At 44.6% G+C, this 14,242-nt stretch overlaps 1 protein-coding gene across 1 annotated transcript in view; it reads left to right on the forward strand.

Moving 5' to 3' along the window:
- Positions 1-14,242, forward strand: part of LOC119437491 (sushi, von Willebrand factor type A, EGF and pentraxin domain-containing protein 1) — a 256,678-nt gene that overhangs the window by 193,109 nt on the left and 49,327 nt on the right. Inside the window, exons 17-18 of the mRNA XM_037704501.2 lie at positions 7,576-7,962; positions 11,251-11,382. Of these exons, the coding sequence (XP_037560429.1) occupies positions 7,576-7,962; positions 11,251-11,382 (519 nt within the window). The remainder of the gene's footprint in view (positions 1-7,575; positions 7,963-11,250; positions 11,383-14,242) is intronic.

Raw genomic sequence — 14,242 nt, forward strand, 5'->3', positions numbered from 1 at the left:
CTATAAACGTTGTGTTGAGCGACCGACGTCAATTCCCAAAACAAACCGCGAAATAGCTCTCGGCGCAATTTCGACGGAAAATCGCAGCGACAGCTGCGACGTTGCGACGCTGTGACCAACCCGTTGGTCGCAGCCGAAAATCGCAAAGTCGGCACTGCAACCGCGAGTTTCGTCGCATGCGACGGAAATCGCACGGCTGTATCGCGCTCCTGTACGAACCGTTCGCCTCCGCTGCCGGCGTTCTTCATAATGCTTGCGTTGTGAAAGCAAGTGCTCGAAGTCATTCAGTGAGGTATTTAGAGATTTACTTGGTCCGTCCATTACATTATGCTTTCTATTTTAATTTTCGGTTAATGTTTACTACAATTTATATGGCCACTATAACTAACGTATAGACTCGTGTAAGGGCCGCACTTTTCTGTCGCGATTTTGACGGGCCTTTCATGGGACCGGGCCATTTGACCTCATTTTTCCGAAAATCCGCAGTAAACCTCCGCGATCGCCTCCTCTCGACATCCAGTAGCGACGCGCGAAAGTACGCTGAGCGCGACGATTCGCTGTTGAGCCCGATCAGGATCAGCGCACAATACGGGATTGCTTCTCGGTTGGATGTCTTTTTTTTTTAATATTGGCTGTGAAGTTGTGGGTGCGGCACTTACACGGGTGCGATCCTTACACGGATTTACACGGTGAGAATCTTCCTTCGTGTAATTGCCTTCTTCTTCGCTATCACTAATACTGCTTCGCCTTCCCGGCCAAACTGCATTCTTTTAGTACTTTGAGTCCAAGTATAAGCTCTGCTGCGCATGACTTCCAGGCTTCTATTTATTCTGATTGCGAGTTAATCAGGCTTGGCATCATTTCGGCTACTGGGTGAATTCTATATACAAGGTGTTTCAGCGAGGACTTTCCAAAATTTTTAAAGGTAGCCTGTCGCAGATAGCACAATTCTAGTTCATGAGCTCGTCTACTCGAAAAGGCGGACATACAGAAAATTGAAATGCATAATCAACTAATTAACAAAATTAAACAATGAAGTTTTCAGCTAATTACCTTATGGCCTATGTTGCAATTTTGAAAATTCCAGCCGTGAAGTTCGGATGCTCTTGGAACTAATTCTCAGGCTGACACCAGTGTCGAGATATTAGTTCTCTAACTTTGCGGAGAAATGCATTGGCGTGCCAGTCACTTTCTCAACAAAACGTCGTTTTATGCATCGAAGCGCAAAAGTATGAATAGAACAAATTATGATGTTTTACGTGCCAAAACGACGATCTGATTATGAGGCACGCCGTAGTAGCGGACTCTGAAATAATTTAGACCACCTGGGGTTCCTTAACGTGCACCTAAACCTAAGTGCACGAGTGTTGTAGCATTTCGCCCCCACCGAAATGCAGCCGCCATGGCCGTGATTTGATCCCGCGACCTCATGCTTATCAGTCCAACACCATAGCCACTAAGCAACCACGGCGGGTAAGCACAAAAGTAACTTGAACGCCAATGCATTTCTCCGCAATGTTCGGGAATTAATGCTACGAGAGCGACATTCTGCCTGTGGCAGACGACAAAGAAGATGGTTCTGTCGGGATGGAGAGCGGTTGAAGCAGTCCAGCAGGGGGTGCGGCAGGACGTTTCCGACGTTGGAATTTATCGCAGGAGGTCACGTAACGTCGAGCAGACCGGGCGAGACCGCGCCAAAAGAAGCGGCGCCGGACACGGTCGTACGTGCGGGATACGCCAAGGTGACCAGCAGTTGGTTCGTCGTGAAGCTCATGCAGGACCGTTGAACGCAGATGTTTAGGCACAACGAGAAGCAGCCAAAGGCCATCGGACTGGACGTTATGATGGCAAAGTGTGCCATTCATGAGGACGAGCATGCGCAGTCAGGCGTCGTTAGGTGCGGATTCCAGCCGGCCAATGAGCATCAAAGAAGCATCACGACGTTGTTCGTCACCAATCTGGAGAAACTGAGACATGGACATAACGCAGGGGCTAGGTTCGATTTCCGATCCGTCTAGTTGGTCAACAGGGCCCGGTAGTGGGACAAGCAGTCCGCGTCCAGATGGAGGCGACCAGACTTGTAGGTAACTGAGTAAGAGTACTCCTGAAGGCGCAGCGCCCAACGACCAACGATATCTCGAAACTGGTGCCATCCTGAGAATTAGTTCCTAGTGCATCCGCCTTGCGAATTCCACGGCCAGAATTTGTAAATTGCAACATGGGCCAAAAGGTAATATGTTAAAACCCTAATTGGTGAATTTTCTTTATTTGTCGATTATGCATTTCAATTTTTTGTGCAAGTAATGTCCACCTTTTTGACTTTGCCAACTTAGAAAACATGCTCTGGCTGTGCCGCATTACGGGGTGACGTAGACGTTACGTCGTCCAAGTGGGAGGCTGCTCTACGCAGTCCGGATTTTGAAGCACAACTACGGGCAGTCCAACGGGCCCGCAACGTGTCGCGCAGAGGCTAGGCCTTCTGTCCCGACGTGGGAGCCGCCCGCTGCGTGCTAGTGCACGTTCCGAAGGACCTCAATAAAGTTTTTCCATTTCCATTTCGAGAAGACCAGCTCATGAACTAGAATTGTGCTATCTGCCACAGGCAACCTTTACAATTTTTTTTAAGTGTTTGCTGAAACATTTATGGCCTCTGCATGCAAGAGGCTATGTTTCCATTCCTAATGCGCAAATGTTGTAAATAATTAGAAGAGCTTTTCGTTCTTATTTTTTTGTCGCCAGTCGTTAGCTTTGCCTACTGGAAAGAGAATCAATATTGAGACACATATCACTCACGTGCTTTTCATAAGCCGTTGATAGAAGACCCTGCCCAAGGGGTCACTGAAGTCTGCAAGTTTTGTTCAGGGTCAAAAAAGCACGCAAAGTAATTTGAAGTGAGATTCTCTAGGTATAGGCTATCCACTTAGTTGGCTACCTACCTGCTTGTCTTTAAAAAATAGAATACATTTTGTCCTTTGTATATATTTAAATATATTGTGTCTGTGCGTGGTATTCTAAGCGGAAATGTTCAAAAAACAAATGTTGAAGTGAGGAAACACGGATGAGGTATCCGCCGCTGGTGCTACTAATGCGCTTGTCCTCCTATTGTCAAGCTTTGCCGAAATAAAGTGAAAGTATAAATTAAAAGCCGTGCACGTCCGCGCCAACAATATGGTGCCGTAAGCTGGTGCCGTAAGCTGGTGCCGTAAGCTGGTGCCGTAAGCTTTTAGCCACAACAAAAGTGACAATGAAGAGGCAACGCAAGAGAATCCTTAAATTATGTGGGTAACAGCACTCCGGTAATGACACTTTAAGGACGGGGGGGGGGGGGGGGGGAGTAGGCTACGGATCGCCGGGGGGGGGGGGGGGGGGCTCGAGCCCCTGAGACCCCCCCCCCCCCCGCAGTCAGCGCCTATGCTGCAGTGAGATACATCAATGACAAACTTGAAGGTTGACAAGGACGGACACCATAGTTTTATCTGCTACCACCCAACAGAGTGTCATGACGAGTATGAAAAGTCAGGCTATTACGCCCATAGAGAAACACAGTCGGCATTACTAACATTAATAACACAAACGCAGCGCATTAATGTTAGTGCCTTTCACAGCAGCGCACGTCCAATAAAATTATGCACTAAAGCTGCTTAATACACTTTGATTGATAAATCACAGCACACCACAAAGATGAAAGCACGCGCCATCTTCGGCTATGAGTTGTGGCCTCTGGCCAATCGGTGGCAACAGCACGTTCCATCGCTTACCCGCGTCAGGTGAAGCGGCGCAGACAGACATATCGTAAGACTGCTACCCCCCTATCGTAGAAATTCCTTCTTACGTCGGCAGCTGCGACGGCTGTTTAAGTTTTGTGAATCGACTTACGGTTACTATTGGCGCAAGCACTGAAGGGATTCACCTGTGCTACCATTACATACACACCTTTTGTCAACTACAGCGCTCGTCTTTGCAGCGGCTGGCATCGGAAGCTTGCTGATCTTACGAACGGTTTTAGCTTTGAGAACACGTTTTTTTTCCTCAGATTTTTCTTACGCCAAAATTTTATTGGTAAGTTCACTTATTGAATTTCGTCCCAGATTCGCGTAAAGCTTTATACACCATATTTTTATAGACTTGTCAAATACAGATCTCAGTGCAAGCAAATATGCGCAAACCACTAGGCGACGCTTTGCAACCTGATCAATCTATGTTAAAGAAAGTCTAATTCGGTATTCACGTTCTTTCTTTCTTTCTGTGGGGTTTATTAAAGGCAAGTTCGGTACAAAATTGCCTTGGGAGACACGGCTAAAGGATGAGGAAATGCCTGACTTGGCCGTGCCACCCTGGCAGCAAAGCAGCGACAGGATACAGTTGAAGAAAGAAAAAAAAAAACACCTAATAAATGCACGCTTATGCTGTACAGGTCAAAACATGACAGAAATGGCATGACAGAAATGCATGACAGAAACGCATGACAAAAATGGCAGTACTTAACAAAATTGTGAAAGGCACTATTACACAGCTATAAGGTACAACATGTCAAAGTGTTAAGGTACGTCAAGTGTTTTAGACATCGTGAGAACGTTCCTATTCTTCAGCTAGTAGTTCTCTTGTTATTATTTTAAATGCTTAGGTGAAGTTCCACAATCCAGTAAATGTAGTATGGTTGGGTATTGATTCAGCATTCCTGTCATTTGTGAAGTTAATCATTGGTCTCCGTAGTTGGTGTGTGATCGAGGTTCGTATATTAAGCTCTGGCGTAGTTCGTACGGGGTTTGTTTCACATGATATGTATCTAATAAAAGTGATGAATTTAACCGGTACTAAAAAGACTAAAAAAAACGATACTTAAAAACTCGCAATAACTTCCACACATTATCTTATTGCTATATTACGCCTACGTTCTGGAATATTACAGAGTATTACAATATATATATGATCTCTCTTATTGTGTGTCGTTATGGCTAAACACTTACGCTACTCACCTTGAAGGTCTTCAGAGTGTTCAAAATTCACATTCAGTCCAATGGTCACGCATTCCACGCCACTTTTCCGGAGCTTTAATATTCTTCCGCTTCGCGCGTTATTAAAGCAAAAGAGCACTCTTCATCTCCGAACTTATTCGTCATCAAGTGCATACTTTCGGATACTCGGCTGGTCCTCTGACAAACTCTTACATAACCAGGGCGCTATAACGAAAAATGATTCCAAACTGTTTTGATTCCAATTTCTGCAATCAGCCTCCATGATTCGTCAAAACATTTTCGGGCCACTGCCAACTTCGCCTGTCTGTCACGCGACGTCACGAAAACCGCGATAGCTCCCCATCTGATATAACGTGTACAGACTGATTATGCATGATTAAACCGCACAAAAGAAAAATAATCATTCTGGATTCGACGCCTTTTCGCCATTAGCCCTCTGCTATTGGCCCAATCTTTTCTGGCTACGCCCACTTCGCCTGTCTGTCACGCGACCTCACAAAACCACGAAAACTTACCACGTCAAAATGACGTGTACGCGAAAAAATGCATTAATATGCTGAACAAAACTGAAAATTTTTCTGAATAGCCACAGACTGCCCCGTTCCGAAAGGAATAGAAGATGGCTGCCCGCCGATCGCTCAGGCCCTCGCTACTCGCACCTGCCGGTGAGCATGTATTTATTTGCGCATGATAAACCTTTTTGCGTGGCAGTAAAACGTTATCAAGCCCTTTCGGCATGCATATGACATCGCTCTGCCAAATCTTCCTTGGTGAGCATCCGTTTTAACGGCATTCTTATCCTTCCGTTGCACGCCGCCGCGATTTTCGACCAGCCACCGCAAGCTAAGTAAGGCGAAGCGGACAAATCAGAGAAGCCGGCACCACCCTCTACATTCGGTTATCTGTTTTCACTGTGCTGGCTCGGCCCCATCGAAACTCTCTCCACTACAGCGTGCTCCTCGCCTCTTGTCAGCCAATTAGATAAGAAAAACCGCTGAGTGTACACAATGTTATTGGTTTTGAAAGCGAAGAAAGGTGACCTCCTATAAACGAGGAGAGTGTTTGATTGGGATGTTCAGACAACGCTGCGGGTCAACGCTCGATGCTTGCGTCGATGATTACGTAAATTTGACGTCAGGAGTTTGGAATCAAAACAGTTTGGAATCATTTTATGTTATAGCGCCCCAGATTTTCTGAACGCAGTAATCTGCTTCTACCCAGTGCCAAAACTAACTCTGGCTACATTACAACGCTGTTCGGTGACATATTCATATAGAATTCGGTACCATAAGAGGTGAAATCATCCTGGGCCGGCATTTTGTAGCGATGCCTTTCCGGTAATAATGCCTTTTCGCGCTTATCGCGTTTTGTCAGTGTCAGAGCGACGGGCCGCTCGCGTTACCAGCGGGATCAGCCGGCCGTAAGCGGCGCATGATAAGACTAGTATAGAATAAGTCATAAGGCATCGCTACAAAATCGCGGCCCTTGAAATATTTACTTGCTTAGTTGACTTAATGCTACTTCATAAATATCTTGTTTTTAACTCATTTGGCGCTTGTTTCATTTGTGTATATGTTCTTGAACACTTAGATTTAACACATGCAGTAGCTACAGTAACAATTTATGAATCCTAGCTCAAGTTTTATTATTACGTTTTTACAGTAAATTCCGTGCTGTTTTGCTTGTGTTCGTTGGCTGCTTTTGTAGTTATTGTATAACGTACGTATAGAACAATAAACATAGATTTCCCACCACTTCCTCTACTTTCAAGTTTAATACCACTTACACTGAGTGAGGAGGACCCCCGACAGTTCCTCAAATGTGGGACCTCCGATCTATCTGACTGTATGATTAATACTGCACTCTCTGTGTTTTGCAATCCCTACATGAATAAACACAAACTTGTACCTTTAAAACACGATGGGATAGCATTTCGCCATAGTTTGAGAAGAGTGAACGTTAACATCGGACGACATTAAATTTGGGACCTGTACGGTTCATGAACATAAACACTGCATGAGATTACACGTTGCATAGGATAAAAGTAAAGACAGTTGTACGCACCGCGTGTTGCTTAGCACTTGATTAACCGCGTCACGAGAACTTCGCTTCAAGTAGACTCCAACATGTGCGTTGGACCTGAATATTTTTGCATAGGTTGTATTGTGTTCAACTGATTTGTACGCTATAATTATTTTTCCAGAGGTGTCAATAGCTATCCATGTAAGGTGCAATACCAGACGCACTTCATATACGTAAAGTGCAGGCAAAGTACGGCGGTCTAATGGACTGCACCATAAGATGAAGCATTTGTTCAACCGTGTTTAGGAAAGAGTGAAAACGTTCGCATATTTGAAAGGCCATTTTCAGCAACAGCAGCTACTAGAAGATCTAGCTAGGAGCTGGTTGTGGCAAGTCAGGTACCAAAAACGCACAAAATGATGCAAGAGTATTTAGCGTATGTAGTATTGAGTCCTTGATCCAACATTCTAAATTTCCTTGTTATTTCATGTTCACATAGTCTATAGACGTATGGTTGACTGATCGCTTCATTATAAGCGTGCATTGTAACTATATTTTTCCTTCTTTCCTTTCTCAGTTCATCCAAATGAAGCACCAGGAACCTGCAAACTTCCACAGAGAGAGAATCGCTTCAAAGCCCACAATGACCACAGGCGCATAGTAGTCGGAGATAGTGTCCCTCACGGAACTCAACTGATATTTCATTGTGAACCGGTCGGGGAAGTGGTTCTTGTAGGAGCACGCACTTCCCGATGCCATAATGGCCAGTGGCTTCCAGAACTGCCTTATTGCTATGGCAGAGAATCGAAATACTGGAATGACATTTCCATGCACTTCGTGACGGAGAACTACACAGTTCCTGGCGGCGACGTGTACGTGGAACCCTATTCAGACGTAGTGTTGGAGTGTCGGAGTAATGAGCCTGTAATTATCCTGCTGAACACGACCGACAAGGCGGACATTCGTAAGTATTTTTTACGTGACATATGGAGACGTTCGCGTACAAATGTGGCATTGGCTACTCTTTGGCTCTTAGATATGTGGCACATACGACATATACTATTGCAACATATAACATATAAAAACATACATCATAGTAACAACAACTTAGTATTATTACATACAAGTCAACATAGCACCTTCTTCATCCGCATATCGTCTTACAGAACACAGTTTTTCTGGGAGAAGAGCTGTATAAACTGGGATAAAGTGCCTAAGACAGACTGGCCGACGTTTTGATAGGTGAACGCATCTTTGTCAAAGGCGACCTTGTCAGCCTTGGCATGTTAGCGTTAACGGGTTAGTAGATTGACGTCCCATTGTGTCGCTGCCGGTTGCGGCTGTCTGCAAACGAAGGAACTGCAAAGAAAATGAATGCTGTCATTTCGCGTTTCTAGGCATCGCAGTGGGAAGGACCGAGTTGGAAAACGTGGAGGGGGGAGGGGGGGACAAGGGTCGTGGGGAGGAGGCAGTAAAAAGGAAAAAAAATCGGCAACACCCATGTCACGATGACTGTCGACGGTAATGCGTTTAGCATTGAATCAATATAGCGATACAGCGTATTTAAACCGTCGAAACGAGATATGTATGAGGCGTGTACTGCAGCGGGACTCCTCTTTCACGCTTCCCTAAGAACAATCGGCGCGATCTAGCGCCAGTGCCGTTAAGCTTGCGCTTATCTCTCGAAATGCATGGCATGCGGTACGGGCGAATGCTGCTAAACGCGTCATGCGACAACCGTGCTCCTCTCTCGCGCTTCTTTCTGGACAGGCCGCGCCGTCTGGTGGCACTGCCGTGAAGTCGGCGCGTGGCCTCCGAGACGAGAAGCGTGGCGTGCCGGTGCCTGCGAACGCTGAGGATTGTTCTCTCGTTTGCCGCACCACTCTGTTGCAAATAGTGAATAACTCAAGTTGGCGAGAGGTTCGTTGAAGAGCGGCACATACCCAGTGCATTCAGGCGCAGTTCGTCTAAATCCTTGCGTGAAAACCGTTCTTTGAAAAGCGGCACATATGTGCACATGTGGCGCAGCCTGCTAATGCGGCGGGTTGCTGTCCTTGAGGAACCCTTCTGACGTGGGCTCGATTTCGTTCAACATCGGAGAAATTTAAGGGATCTCTTTCGTCATTGTAGAGCGGCATATTCCCAGAGGCACATACCTAATTACCAAAGTTGACGTCAAAGACGGTAACCGAAGAGCGGCAGACACCTACTGGCAAATACCCATTGACCCAAGTTGTTACAAAGGGGTTCATTGAAGACCAACGCAGACCGAGTGGCACATACCCGGTGCTCCAAGTCGGCATCAAATAGTTCCTTCAAACCACGGTACCTGCCCATTACCGCATCTTACAGTGACCCATGTTGGCGGGATACACGTTCGTTGAAGAGCGGCACGTATGTACACGTTGCCACATAGTCAGTGACCCAAGTTAGTGCGATGGTTGGTTTCGAACCCTTTTACCTCAGCACAGCCGCCCGATGAGCTACCCATTCGACCACTGACTCCCCAGGTAGGCGGGGGAACGGTTAGATACAATGTACAAACATACATCGGTGCAAACAAACAAACATAGCCCCCGGAATGTGCGCGAAGTACCTTAAGAATGTTTACGCATTAAACGTTGTCCAATGCCGACTCAAGCCCGAATCGGAAGAGTTGGAGATGCAGGAGAGATCATCTGGATCTTTGCTTAGCAGAGTATTGAGATACGCGTCGCAAGCACCGGATGCGCTTTGGCCACACTGCGTCACAGGGGTAGTGGAAGTGGTTGATTGGAAAAGAATGCAGCGGCTTTCAACTCAGAGGGCGTGCTTCGCCGAAGCAGTCACTGCACCCAAAAGCAGAAAGGTGCCGTAGGCTTGGCGCTGATCCAGGCTGATTTTCGTGTGGCGAGTGAAATGGTGGCCCCAGCGTGTGGCATTGTTTAGCATACAGTGTGGGCACTCGGAGCGTAGTAGTTGGGTAAATGTTGCGACCCTGGTGTACCCAGGGTCGCAATATTCCACCAAAGTGTTACGTGGGGAAAGACACAGACAAAAGATATTATTTACACTGTATTTACAATAGCAGAGCAGCCAGAGGCCAAGATGGAACCCAGCTTGTGCCAAGCCCAGATTCTCGTCTTCGTCTTCATTTGCGCCATGTCTCTACAGCCTCTGTTGTATCGCAACAATATTTACTGAAAATAACTAACAGACGAACAGAGCCTCCTGAACGTACGTTCTCTGACTTCGTGAACCTCGTAGAGCATGATTAGTTGCGTTAGTGAAGGACATAATCTAACATATTGAGGTACCTCTACAGAGAGTAAGGTCAGAGAATGTTTCAGTTGCTACGAAGATGCATGTCTACAAGTGCTTACGGGTGGCAAGTGGCCTTAATGGTAGTCCTTTGTGCCCCATTTGATGTTTTCGTTTGTTTTCGCTTCATTATTCCTTCCTTTCTCTCTTTCTTTCTTTCTCCTTTTTTTTTTTTGCAAGCTGAGTCACTGCACGCACTCCTCGGTTAATATATATACATTCAAAAAGTCAGTAAATTCTGAAAACTTGAAAACGGAATGGATAGCGTAGCTCTTGTCTGAATATTTATGTCCCTGGTCGGCACGATTTACTTAATTTCTCAGAACAGATTAAACCTTTTGGAAACTTACCTGTACATCAGCTCCCATTCATTTTGTTGACTCGTCCATTGAATTTATTAGATCTGTTCGTCAGCAGAGTAGATACACTGTTGCTGTGGGCTTCAACATAATTCTAGCTGTCTGATCGTTGAAAGTAGCTTTGGTGGGTGATATCTTTTTCGTGTTCTTGGGTGCCGTATTTCGGAAGGATGATCTTCCTTCGTTTCTGTTTGTTTCTTATCAATTCTCTCGCTAAATGGTCGATCACTGAGCTAGCGGAGGCGCGTCTGAGCGCAAGTCAATGGCGAAAGGCAAAACGAATAGAAAATGAAAAGAATCGTTACAAATGTGCGGCCTCTAGAGTTGTATTTTGTGAAGAGTATTTTCCTTCGGTCATATCGATTTATTATCATGCTTCTCACCAAGTGGCCGATCCAGACGGTAGAGGCGCAGCGGCCTTTAATATAGTATCACGTACACAAGTTGTCTGTCAGCAGTATAAGTACAGCCTAGCCGTTGGCTACGACTATAGCTGCGACAGACGTTCCGCTATCTGCGTAACAATATATCTTTGTGTGGCACGACTTTCTTTTACTGATCTGCGTGTGGTCACTAAAACCAATTATTTTCAGGGTACATGTGGTCGCCAGGACAATACACTGCGATAGCAAGGTTCAGACTTCGATCCAACGAACGGACAGTTATAGCATGTGAGAAGATCCGCAACAGGCGATTCTTCCGTTCAATCAACGTGCTTGGTTACTGTAAGTATACAAATGTAGTCGTTTTACACCTTGCTTAGCCATCAGCGCCAAACGCGGCGCTGATGGCTAACGCGTTACCTAGCTTTATAAATGACATTGTAAAGCACCGTACTCAAGTGATGATATATCGAGTGAATGTAAGCACTTTAAAGCGGAGAATACATAGAGTGGACCGTGCTAGAGGTGAAATTGGATTAACGTTACAATCACGTTGCGCGAGCCGCGCAACGGTAAAGGTACCCTTTTTTTTTCTCCTTTTTTTTCTTTCTTTAAACATTTTATAATATATATATATATATATATATATATATATATATATATATATATATTATTTATGCCGACGATACCACCTTATTATTTAGGTCGGCTAGCTGTAGTGAACTGGTGACTTGGGCAAACTCAGCATTACATTAGCTTAATACATGGTGTCGAGTGACAATTAACCATTAACACGAACAAAACGAAAGCCAGTCTATTTCAACCTAAAAATTCTAGGGCTCATATTACTCAACGTATCATTATTAGAAACTCAACTGTGGATGTAACCTCCTCAGTTAAATGCCTTGGCGTCATTTTTGATGAACATTTAACCTTGAAGAGCTATGAATTGGGCTAGTTGGTGTGCATTCATTTTTTCTTGCGCTAAGTACAGTAGGACGCCGCCACAGGGACGAAACAGACACTGGATATGAAGCGGACACGAAGTGACACACGGGAGCGCAAACTACCAAATGGTTTATTGTCACATCATTATACAGTATTTAAAGCACACAGCGCCGTATTGCAACTGCGTGGACTATGGTTACAGCAGAAACATTCAGATCGCGTACTCACGTTTCTGGTTGGTAGTTTGCGCTCCCGTGTGTCACTTCGTGCCCGCTTCATATCCAGTCTCAGTTTCGTCCCTGTGGCGTCCCTGTGGCGTCAGTTTCGTCCCTGTGGCGCAAGAAAAAATGAATTTAACCTGGAATAAACATTTCGATATGCTCAGCGGTAAACTTGAAGGCGCCGTGGGTGCCCTTGCAAAGGTACGCTCTTCTCTGCTCACTTCCGTCGAATTATTAGTCTTTAACCTTGTCTGGCGAAACACTACAGAGTCAAAAATTACTGAACTTTCTCTACTACAGAATAAGGCTGCGCCTGCTATTATCAACTCGGCCTATGACGCACACACTGAACCACTTTTTAAGAAACTTCAAGTTTGTCCTATAAGCTTGCTATTCAATGAATTACTCTTGCAACGGTACCTTACAGAAAGAAAGCGAGGGAGTCACTTTACTGAGCACCTATCCAGCTTATGCAAGAACGTAAAAAAAAAAAAAAAAACATTCGTCATAATGCAACCTGGTTCATACCCCGCGCGCGCACAAATTATGGAACAGAGATACTCTCCCACTCATTACTGTCCTTGTTAAATTCACTTGGTTTCTGATTACTTACTTCATTCGTTACATTTCTGCAACAATGATGATTGTTCCTGTATTACATTGCTTGACTTCATCATTGCGTATATTTAGATTCCTCTCCTGCCATTGTGCAATGCTATCTAACAATGTCTGGTTGCTGTTGCTAATTCTTGTTTTCTTTACTTTTACACAATTTTGAAAGGGGCGCAGACCCTTGTCAAGCCGAATTAATTTTGGCTTTTTGTATGTGTCGCCTACATCATGTATTTGATGTGAAATAAATTTTGATTTGATTTGATTTTGATTTGAAGATTATTGCTTATGTCGCGGTTTTATAAATAGTCCTTCGAAAGAATATTCGCGGTTGCTGGGCGTGTTCGTTCATATTTGCACCGTTAACAAAAGCGCACACCTTAGACGGGACAGTGAAACAGGCGCCAGAAACGCGCTAACTCGCAACTAAAGTTTATTAGACGCATACCCCGTACATATACAGGGGGACCATTTTTAATTTTTATGAAATTATTAAAAATTGCCTGTTGCAGATAGCATAATTCTAATCCTTGAGCTGGATTATTCAGACAGGCGGACATTACTTGCAAGAAGAATGGAAACACATCCTTCTGTTTACTGTGCTATACTGTGACGCAAAGGACAAAAAGAGACTAACACACATGTGCTCAACTAATTCAACACATATTTTGGAAGCACATATTGTAACACAACACATGGAAACACATATTCAACTAATTAACATAAAACATCGCTCATGAATTAATTCATTACCTTACGGCACACATGACATACGTATTGTAGCTGGCGAGTTTGCAAGGCGTACTTGCAATGAATTTCCAGAATGACACCAGTTTGCAGATATGCGCCCTCAGTGTCGCCGTAAAAATGCACTGCTGTTCCACTTAATTTTTTAACAAAACGCTCTTTTATGCATTCAAACACAAAAGTAACTGGAACGCCCATGTATTTCGTCCTACACATTGGGAAATAATATCTTGAAACTGATATCCCGGAAATTCATTTCAGGTGGATACGTCTTGCAAACTCACCGGCTACGACTCGTACATTTCAATATGTGCCATAAAGTAATTAATTAAGAAGTTAATTAGTGAATTTTAGTGAACGATTTCTCGCGCTTATAATGCGCGCCTTTTTGGATAATCCAGCTCAAGGACAAGAATTATGCTATCTGCCACAGGCGATTTCTCGAAATTTCGTATCACTTAAATATGACCACCCCGTATCGAAACGGGGAAGATGTGCAGATGGCAGCGCAAATGAGAGGCCATTAATATCGTCGTCTTCTTGCAAAGCCACACAAAGGAAACAAAAAACAAGTCATAGCATTTTTTTCTTAGAACATTTGTTCATTTCTACACAACAATACAAACGTGTTACTTATACGAGTACATGCTTTCTCGTTCTTTCTGATATGAAAC

Source organism: Dermacentor silvarum, chromosome 1 (genome assembly GCF_013339745.2).
Source record: "Dermacentor silvarum isolate Dsil-2018 chromosome 1, BIME_Dsil_1.4, whole genome shotgun sequence".
Classification (NCBI taxonomy): domain Eukaryota; kingdom Metazoa; phylum Arthropoda; class Arachnida; order Ixodida; family Ixodidae; genus Dermacentor; species Dermacentor silvarum.